The sequence below is a fragment of the Vitis riparia genome, chromosome 8, assembly GCF_004353265.1.
Source record: "Vitis riparia cultivar Riparia Gloire de Montpellier isolate 1030 chromosome 8, EGFV_Vit.rip_1.0, whole genome shotgun sequence".
In the NCBI taxonomy this organism is placed as follows: domain Eukaryota; kingdom Viridiplantae; phylum Streptophyta; class Magnoliopsida; order Vitales; family Vitaceae; genus Vitis; species Vitis riparia.
The window spans coordinates 19,874,924-19,884,964 of record NC_048438.1 but is presented as its reverse complement, the minus strand read 5'-3'; the positions used below and the strand labels follow the sequence as shown (position 1 = coordinate 19,884,964).

General features: G+C 38.7%; 2 protein-coding genes across 2 annotated transcripts; both read left to right on the top strand.

Annotated features, from left to right (window-relative positions):
• The first annotated feature begins 290 nt into the window (after positions 1–290).
• LOC117921328 (BTB/POZ domain and ankyrin repeat-containing protein NOOT2) lies at positions 291–3,073 on the top strand. The gene is made up of 2 exons (XM_034839196.1): positions 291–1,089; positions 1,952–3,073. The coding sequence occupies exons 1-2, from the start codon at positions 607–609 to the stop codon at positions 2,939–2,941; spliced, it is 1,473 nt and encodes a 490-aa protein (XP_034695087.1). The 5' UTR covers positions 291–606; the 3' UTR covers positions 2,942–3,073.
• Positions 3,074–8,571: 5,498 nt separating this feature from the next.
• Positions 8,572–9,803, top strand: LOC117921230. The gene is made up of 2 exons (XM_034839063.1): positions 8,572–9,122; positions 9,286–9,803. Exons 1-2 carry the CDS (start codon positions 8,580–8,582, stop codon positions 9,715–9,717), a joined length of 975 nt encoding a protein of 324 aa, XP_034694954.1. The 5' UTR covers positions 8,572–8,579; the 3' UTR covers positions 9,718–9,803.
• The last annotated feature ends 238 nt before the right edge of the window (positions 9,804–10,041 follow it).

Below are 10,041 nucleotides of genomic sequence, written 5' to 3'. Positions count from 1 at the left end.
TATACTTTTTTTTTAGTTAAAAAAAAGTTAATGATTTTCTGAAATAAAAACTATAATTGTTTTGAAGAACGACTGTAAATTTTGGAATTGTGTATAGTTCCCAATAAAGACAAAGTGCAGCACTGATTATGATGAATAAAAATTTTCATTTCCTAATTCTTTACCCATCAATTTATTTATTTATTTATTTTGCATTCTCCATTTTTAATTAATTATTATATCTTGTTTTTTATTTTTTTCTTTTTTTTAAATACCACAGCCGCATAGAATGGCCACCCAAATTGCTCTCTCTCAAGTCTCGCCCTCTCTCTCTTTCTCTCTCCCTCTTTTCCCTCTCTCAAAATATCTCACTACAATACACCACACCACACCACACCACTCCATCGAGAGAATCTCACAAGAAATAACAGTACATCGTCAAAGAGTAGAGAGAAAGAGATGAAAGCACCGAGCTTTTCTCTATCTCTCTCCATCTCCATCCCTATCTTGGCCTGTGCTTTCTCATCTTAAGCTTCATCGCCTTCTAGCGCATCAACCCCACAACCATACACATCTTTCTCTCTGTCTTTTTCCTCCATCTACATCTGCAAATCATCAACCCTAGCCATGACCCTTGAAGACTCCTTAAGATCTCTGTCTCTGGACTATCTAAACCTGCTCATCAATGGCCAAGCCTTCAGCGATGTAACTTTCAATGTGGAGGGTCGATTGGTACATGCCCACCGGTGCATCTTGGCAGCGAGAAGCCTCTTTTTCAGGAAATTCTTTTGCGGACCTGACCCACCGGCGGGGCTGGACCCGGGGGGTTCCAGGATGGGCTCGGCAGCGGCGGGGTTGGCGACGTCGCCTAGGGGCGGGAATTCGCACGTGATACCTGTGAATTCAGTGGGGTATGAAGTGTTTTTGTTGGTGTTGCAGTTCTTGTACAGTGGACAAGTCTCTATTGTGCCCCAGAAGCATGAGCCCAGGCCTAATTGTGGCGAGAGAGGGTGTTGGCACACGCATTGCACTTCAGCCGTTGATCTTGCTCTCGATACTCTGGCTGCTGCTAGATCTTTCGGCGTCGAACAGCTTGCATTGCTCACTCAGGTTTCTCTTCTTTTGATCCATGGCTGATCATCGCTTGTTTGTTTTCTTTGTGTTCACTCTCTCTTGATTACTGTGTCCAACTAAGCGCTTATGGGTTTTGGTTATTTCAACATTTACCGGGTTTGGTTTTGGGAAGTGGGATGGGATTTTCAGGTGGGTTTTTGCCCTTTATTTTTCGAATTTCATCTTCGTCTGACGAAGTGGGTCGGTGGGTGCCGTGGGTTCGTTTTTGGGCAGAAAATTTTGTTTTATTTATTAACTTATAATTATCTTCTCCCTTGGAAGCTGTTGTGCTTGATCATAGAGACATAGTACCTTTTCTTTTCTGCAACTGCATATCTCCTTTTCAGTTTCTTTTAAAGCCTTCGTTCCAACAATTGTTTCAATTTTCGTATGTCATGTTCATGGGTTCTTATTCTTCTTCTTTAATCCTCTTCTCTCTTCTTCTCTTCACTTGAGATACAAACCAGATTTGCTCCCTTTGGCCATATTTTTTCTTATACTTTTTATGGGGGTAAGGTGTTCTTGTCGCTGTTGGTGTCACATACAAGTCTATCTTGATTTCATGTGCCATTCTGAGTCTCTTAATCGAGTTTCTTTTATCTTTATGCTGCATACCCAATACTTTCTATATATAGTTGTTCATCTCTAGTCTTGTCTTCCACAGTGAGCACACCAAATCTTTCCCAAATATTCAACTTTCCCCATTTGGTTTTAGATTGGAAAGAAATAAAGGACCAGTTAGAAGCTAATTTCGCACAAACAACCCACATTTTTTCCAGTGCAAAAACTTCCAAAACATCATTTTGCTTTGAATAATTCCATTCACGAATATTTGTTTATTGCTTTTTACGGGTTGCAGAAGCAATTGGCAAGCATGGTGGAGAAGGCCTCGATTGAAGATGTAATGAAAGTACTAATAGCTTCAAGAAAGCAAGACATGCACCAGCTTTGGACTACCTGTTCCCACCTTGTTGCCAAATCTGGCCTACCACCAGAAGTCCTAGCCAAGCACCTCCCCATCGATGTGGTTGCCAAGATCGAAGAGCTTCGACTTAAGTCCTCTCTTGCTCGCCGTTCCCTAATGCCCCATCACCACCACCACCAAGATATTGGTGCTGCGGCTGATCTCGAGGACCAGAAAATTCGTCGAATGAGAAGAGCTCTCGACTCATCTGATGTGGAGCTGGTCAAGCTTATGGTCATGGGTGAGGGCCTCAATCTCGACGAAGCATTAGCTCTACATTATGCTGTTGAGAATTGTAGCCGGGAAGTGGTTAAAGCTTTGCTCGAGCTTGGTGCAGCCGATGTGAACTACCCCGCTGGACCAGCTGGGAAAACTCCACTCCACATTGCGGCCGAGATGGTATCCCCCGATATGGTGGCAGTTCTTCTGGATCACCACGCCGACCCGAATGTCCGAACTGTGGATGGTGTCACACCTCTCGACGTACTTCGAACCCTAACTTCTGATTTCCTCTTCAAAGGGGCTGTTCCGGGGCTAACACACATTGAACCAAATAAGCTAAGGCTCTGCCTTGAGCTAGTTCAATCCGCAGCTCTGGTTCTTTCTCGGGAAGAAGGCAGTGCAAACGCTCCTTCTTCTACTACAATTTACCCACCAATGAGCGATGATCATCACAGTAGCAGCAGCAGCAGCAACATGGCTAGCCTAAACCTGGATTCAAGGTTGGTTTATCTCAATCTCGGTGCGACGGGTTCGGGTCAAATGGGGTCTAGAATGGATAGAGAAGATGATGTTAGCCACAATAACCAGAGGGAAGCCATGAATCGACATGGATCGCAAGGTGGCTGTGACACATCAATGTACCACCACTCCCATGAGTACTAGCTAGCTCATGAACTAAATATTTCTATATTATTCATGGATGGTGAAAGACGAGCAAAAGTTCACTAAAACTCATGGAGATTATTGGATTATATCATCTTCTTAATTTGTCATTTCTTCACTTGCTTTTGTTTTCTCTTCTTTGCTCTCTTTACTCGCTCGCTCGCTCTCTCTCTCTCTCTCTCTCTCTCTCTTATATACAAATATAAATATATATATGTTGTATGCTGGTGTTTTGTGATATTTGTTTTGTAGGCTTTCAATGATCATGGATCATATGCAGTGGCAGTGAGCAACGGAGATGGGAAGAGAGAAGGAGAATCTGAGTTTCTCTCTGTGATGAAGAGACGCAGGTCAATCTTTTCAACCCGGCCTGTCAACTCCTTTTGTATTTATTGATATCTAATATCATGGCCCATTTATTGTGACCTTTTATTTTCTTGTCCCCCTACCCACTTTCCCATTTATTATATATTTGTATATTATATACATGAACATATTTAAGAAGTGATGTTTTTGGTGTCTTATGATGGTGGGGTTTCCTAGTTTTTTGAGGCTTTGTTTGGACATGGTTACTTGTTATTCTAATGAGGGAAATGAGCTGTCTCTTCCCTTTCTCCTGATTTCTTTTCTTCCATCCATGGGCTTTGAAAGAGTCTTGATTGGCTTTAGCTGTGTCTAATTATTTTAAAAGAAACGATTGGTCTATGGACAAATTGATTGGTTGTCTTGCATGAAGGCAACATTGAGTGTGACCAGTCGACAGCTTAATATATTGGTAATATCTAAATCTGGATTCCCTCCATGTAATCCTCTTTTTTGTCCCCTCACCTTTTTGAGACGCTTACAGTCTTCTACTTCCCCATAAACTTATTTCCAAACCCTAGGTTTTGGGTTTACCTTTCGCTATATCACCGGGTAGTATGTTTATCTCTTTATTCTTGTGATCCTCTATTTTGCTCCATAGACTGATTTCCTCCCGTTTCTTTCTTCTCTTTTGTTCTTCCTCTTCAATTGTTTCTTGTCTCGTTAACCCAAAAGTCAAATGAGAATGTCCTTCAAGGGCATTGATGCTACATAATTTGTACTTACTATATTAAACTCTTCTATTTATTTTCCATACCTCGTGACTTTTCTTTCTATGCAGTTTCCCAAACATACATTGTACTGCACATAATTGATAGATCCACTTCCAAGTGACCCTTTACTAATTAATCCTACCTCTATTAGGAACTGAAAAAAGCACAGTTCTAATTTTAGTTTAAATTAAAACTGAAATCAATGACTATATTTTTCTTTATAAATCTTGTACTCTATTGTCATTCATGGATAAATCATAACTCCTCATTGTTTTGTTGAGCTAATGTTTCTTTCTTTAGCTATACATTTCACATGTACATGTACGGTTAGTGACTTTCTCAATTTTAAAATCTTCAACATTAGGAGTGATGAGTACAACTTTATTTCTAATGGTTGAATGCGCTATATAAAAATCCCAACGAGGATTTCTATTTTGGTTTAATGCTAATCAAAATCAAATCATAACTCTTGTATTCTAGTTCATTTCTTTAGGCTACTAGTGAGTCACATGCATTAGATAGTGTTTAGTTGGCATTGTTTCCCTTCATACTCTCATTGGCTATCATCAGCCTGGCTTGCCTTGGAAGTCTCTGACTATTAGGAGACACCCTAGTTGGAATCTGAGCAAAAGGAAAGAAAAGCATCACGTCATTTCCCTTCTGGGGCAGTTGCATTTATTCATGGTTGTTATTTCAATTTGTAGTGTTAGTTTTCGTATTTGTTAAATTATCTTAGATTCAGGCAGTAGCCGTGGCAGCAGTCTGGCACTATCTATGTCCAACGTCTATAGGTAACTGAAAAAGTAGTTATATATCTTTACTTTATGGGCAGAACTTATCCATTAATTAAAATGAAATAATGGTTCTGAGAATGACAGCAATTGGCCTTTGCTGGATATGTACAAATAACAGTAAGTTCATTATTGAAACTCATGCAACTAGCATTTAATGCTCTGTTTGGTTGCACATGCATAGAATAATAATATACTGTAATATATGAAAAATGGGATTTTCTCAAAGCCCTACCTGATTTTTAGCTAAAATAGCTGTGCCATGTTTTTAATCTCTAGGGTTAAAAGAAAATTGGTGCTGAATCTAAATAAAGGAATCACTTAACAAACAATGTGTTGTTGTGTAATATATATACTTCCATTTCCTCACAACAATGCCGTGTGTTAATGCCATGGCGCTGAGTTTACTTGATTTGATGGGCGTCATTTGTTTCTAGTCAGTAAGGTCTGTCATGGCAATGTCCTTTGAAATGGCATCAGGTTATCTGATTGTCCTTAGAAATTTGTGTTCATGAATGGCAATGTCTTGGCTAGCAGGAAGACCTTGCATTCTTACAGGCATCTTATGCATATGTGAATGAGTAATAGTATATATGATCCAGTTTTTGTTACTATATGAGATTGATAATCTCAACTTAGGGTTCCCAAGGTTAATGTGGCTAATTAGAGTCCCTGGGTCACGGAAATGAATTAAGAAGACAACCCTTCATGTATCTCATCTATATATACAAGTAATGCTAGAACTATAATTAGAAAAAAAATCTTTTTGAGGAATTTATTATTATTGTCAGTATAAAAAATTAAACAGTTGCAATGCCAACCACCAAATTACAGATGTGCATTCAAAATCTATTAGTTCGCATCATAAATCATTTACAACTCGTTATTCATTTCATTAAGTTTTTTCGATATTGCAGTTGGACAATTTATATGGGAAGTTTTTAGTGGTTTTCATTTCATAAATATTTGGACAATTTTATTTTAGAAAATTCCAGTTGCATGTAGTAATTGAAACTATAAGTTGATCAACTTCTTCCTAATTTTTTTTTTGTTTTCTAGTTTTATTTTTGGTGCATGATCAATATCATTAATTGCCCTAGATACCATTGCCAACAGCAATTGCACCATGTTTTGAATCCCTGGCCTCTTGTCAGGCACTGGCTCCTTTACCAACCTCGACATGTAATGTTTTCCCCATAGCATTTGCAGAGACAATTTAGATGTTATGAGAAGACTTGGACATCCATGGCATATGATCATATAATTAACAACCAGGAGGATGCATGGCTCTCACCCAGGGTTTACCACCTTGAACAATCCATCAGTTATTAGGGGGGTTGTTCAATGTAGTAAACTCTGGGTGAATTTTCCATTCTCCAAGTGTAGTTGTGGTTGCTTCCTTCAACTCCCAAGTACACAGAAAGTGAGAAAGGAAAACTAAGAAGCCAGAACCTTACAGAAATCCACTCCTAAACCATCATTGCTCCTTGAAGCTCATATACATTCTAGTTTGTCTCCTTGAACTGATCGACTTCCATTTGAGCAGACTAAACAAATGTTCGTTCACCTTCACCATAGCGAATGTTACTGCGGACTTGCAGTTTCTTCTCTTATTTATTTTTTTCTCAAAATGCAAATTTGAAATATGAAAATGCTTTAAATGATCGCCATGCAGTAGTCAAGTGATGATAAGTCTGCCTGCTCATGTTCCTTGTTTGGTTAACTGGGATAGAATTTAGCACTACCCGATAACACAATGACGACGAAAAAGAGTAAAAGCAAGTTGAACATTGTCCTGTTTAGACCTTTTGGCATCTTCCTCAATCATCAACTCAGCAGGACAATTATCCTCGAAACGCAGCAAAGTTGAGTGCATAACTGAATAGGTTTTCCATGCCCTAGAACATTTCCATGGATGAAACCTTAGTAACTTTCAATATCCACAAATTAATTCCCTAAAGAATGGCTTAACGAAGTTAGTTTTTGGTAGAGAGAGAGGCTACTATTCCTGGGAACCCTTTCCCAACCATAAATCCCATGTCTGATGTCAATGGGAATTACTTCCCATGATCATGTTGGAAACCCTATCTTGTTTGGAACCTGTCAAAAAATTTCTAGTTTGACATTTATCTCTTTCACCGAAAAAAAAAAAAAAAGTTTCTTTAAAACAAGTGAGAAACGAATATTTCCCACTGTTTTTTGACATTCACAAAAAATCCCATAAATTCAGCTTCTTATGTATCCTAGCTAACACCTGTAAATTCTGAGTTGACTATCCTACTATATTTTCTTAAAATTCTCATTCATCTTCGCACTGTTTTCCACGATATTTAATCAGAAATAATTGTTTTTTTAAAACAGTTATATAATTTTTTATTAAAAACATTTATTTATTTTTTGAACAAGCTAGAAGTATTTTTTTGGTTAGTCTTCATAAAGCGTTGAGAATATTTTAGGAACTTATGTAATATTCATGTACATATCTTGATAGAGAATAGGATAAGGAAACTCGAGTTTCTGAATTAAATTCTATTTCCTAAAACAATTAAGAACTATTTTTAAGAATTATTCTTGAAAACTTTTTTCTGAACTATTTTCAAAAACATTGTCCATCAGTTGCTAAGTTTCTCCATTACAACTGTTAATTAATGCCACTGTGTGAAACATGTGCTTGATGGGATCAAATTAATTTGTCAGGCACATTTCTTCTTAATACTAGATTAATCTGATTCAGTTATAGTCAATTTCAGAACTGCTATTTCTCATCTTAACTTGCGGAAAAAGTCCCTTGAGTTAATTTGGATTTGTCTGCACCTGAACAATGAATATACTGAATGATTTATGTAACATAAAGATTGTGACCATGATTAATGTTCCAAAGCATCATCTTGAGCCCTCCAGGATATTAAACCCTTTTGTTGAGCAAACTAGATGTCACCATCTTGACCTCAATAGGAGAGGAAAATTAATAAACTGGAAATAGTTTCCCTTGTGGAAATGAATTTCCCTCCTCGTCTTTACTTAGTTTGTTGGTTACATAAATGCGGTAAATAAATGCCCTTCAGGATCATAATGGTGGGTGAATTCATAAGACTTTGTGCAGTGTACAACTGGAGAAAATGGTATCAGGTGCTTTAGGTTCTTGGACTCAAATTTCAAATTGATCATTAATAAATCAAATGGTTTAGAGAGAAAATATCCTATCAGATGGAATTTTAATTTTTCTGCATGTCTTCCTTGCAAATGAAGCTGTTTGGGGTCTGTCTGCTTCCAGGTCCGTGCATTAAAATGATGCTGTTGCTGTTTAGCTTGTCCATATTTCAAAAGGATCATTTGGTTTTCCTTATATTCCCCTCTGTGATGGTCCCTTTATTACTATTTAGAGCAGAAGCGCAAAATAATTCCTCTGTTTAAGATAAAGAATTGAAAGAGACCATGCAATCGTGTAGAGAACCTGCAATTGCAGGTGTTTGCTTTGGCATCTTCCCACTGGGCGGCTTCTTCATGGTCTTTTCTGAAAGCATCAGAGTATAGCCAATGGCATAAAACAAGGTAGGGGTCTTGTTTACTAAACTAAGAACTGAAAATTCATCAATGAAAACAACTACCCAATAGAATACTCTAATCATAGTGTGAAAATGTTGACTATGTTGAAGAAAATGTTAGAAGACAAGCCTCTTGTTCTTCGTCTCATTTTAAAATTTGGCCTAATAGTTTAGGATTAAATGCATGCGCAATGGAGACAGCATCCAAAAACCAGGAGTGAAAGAAATGGGGAAGCTCAGCATTGAAGAAATGCGTGACTTCAGCCACTTCAGTCATGAGCACCCATTGGAACTCACCAACCTTTGGCCACAAGGGCACACTGTATGTTCAGGTTGCAAGATGAGTATAGTTGCTGGCAAGGATTACTATACTTGCAAACCCTGCAGCCACTATCTCCACTCTACTTGTTACAATCTACCAAGATTAATCCGGCACCCAGCTGACCCTAACCATGATTTGAACCTGGTCCCTTCAGCCTCCTTTGATTGCAAGGCTTGTGGCCTTCGAGGCTCGGGTTTCTCCTACAACTGCAGTATCTGCCTTGTTCACTACCATACCCTATGTTCCTCAATGCCACTCACAGAAACACACCGTTTTCATCCTCACACACTAAAACTTGAATTTGCCCCTCCATATTCCAACTCCAAAGGCTTTCGGTGTGACATATGTGGAAACCTTGGTTCTGATCATTGGCTCTATCGTTGCAGTGGGTGTGAGTTTGACACACACCTCGCATGTGCCACTGCTAATCTAAATCCACAATTTATGGTAAGTGCTGATCCTCTAACCAAATCAAGCATAACTCTATGAAAATTATTGGAACCAATTCCATGGTCAGAATCGTTCAAACAACACCACTATGAGTTCTACACAAACTGGCACATAATTCATCCCAAATTCTACCTATGTTAATTCTGGTGATGTCATGCAGCCTAGGGAAATCAATTTGAGCCAAAATAGAAGCGATGAATTAAATGAAGCGGTTGTTATAGAAATGGGTGTCCCTCAAGGGAACCAAGGCAGCGGATCTTCCACTCAGGAAGGTGTTGATGTTGATGGTGCACCTAGTGCTACAGAGGCTCTTGGGCCTAGAAAAACTGTGCTTGTGATAACAGCGGGTCTATTTGTTGGAGCGGCTGGGTTCATAGCAGGAGGACTTACACATGGCATATGCCAGCAAGCAGTAGAAAGTCAAGACATTTTCCAGGGTTTTTGGGGTGGCAGAGCGGCTGGGAGCATAGCAGGAGGGCTTGCACATGCTATGTGCCAGCAAGTAGTAGCAGGTCAAGACATTATCCAGGGTTTTTTGGGTGACCTAGACAGTGAGGAGCCAGGTTCTCAGGATCTAACTAGCAGCCACTGAAGTTTTGTCTGCTAAATTCTTGTATGGTCTGTAATATTCAGTGAACATTATGCCATTTAATCGAATAAAGGCCAGTTCAATAGATACACAATTAGTGATGGATGTAATTGGTGACGTGTATGGACTAAATTCAGTGAATTTACCATGCAAATGAAATTGTTCAATCAAGAAATGTAGCCTATCTTTACAGGAAAGGACCATTTACAATTTCTGGTCCCTGTTTAATTTACTCAGGAATAAATTGACGAACCGAAAGCAAAAACAGATTTCTGGATAGGTTGATAAAGAAACTTTCCCAAGTAAAGACCAAAGGAAAAACGAGGG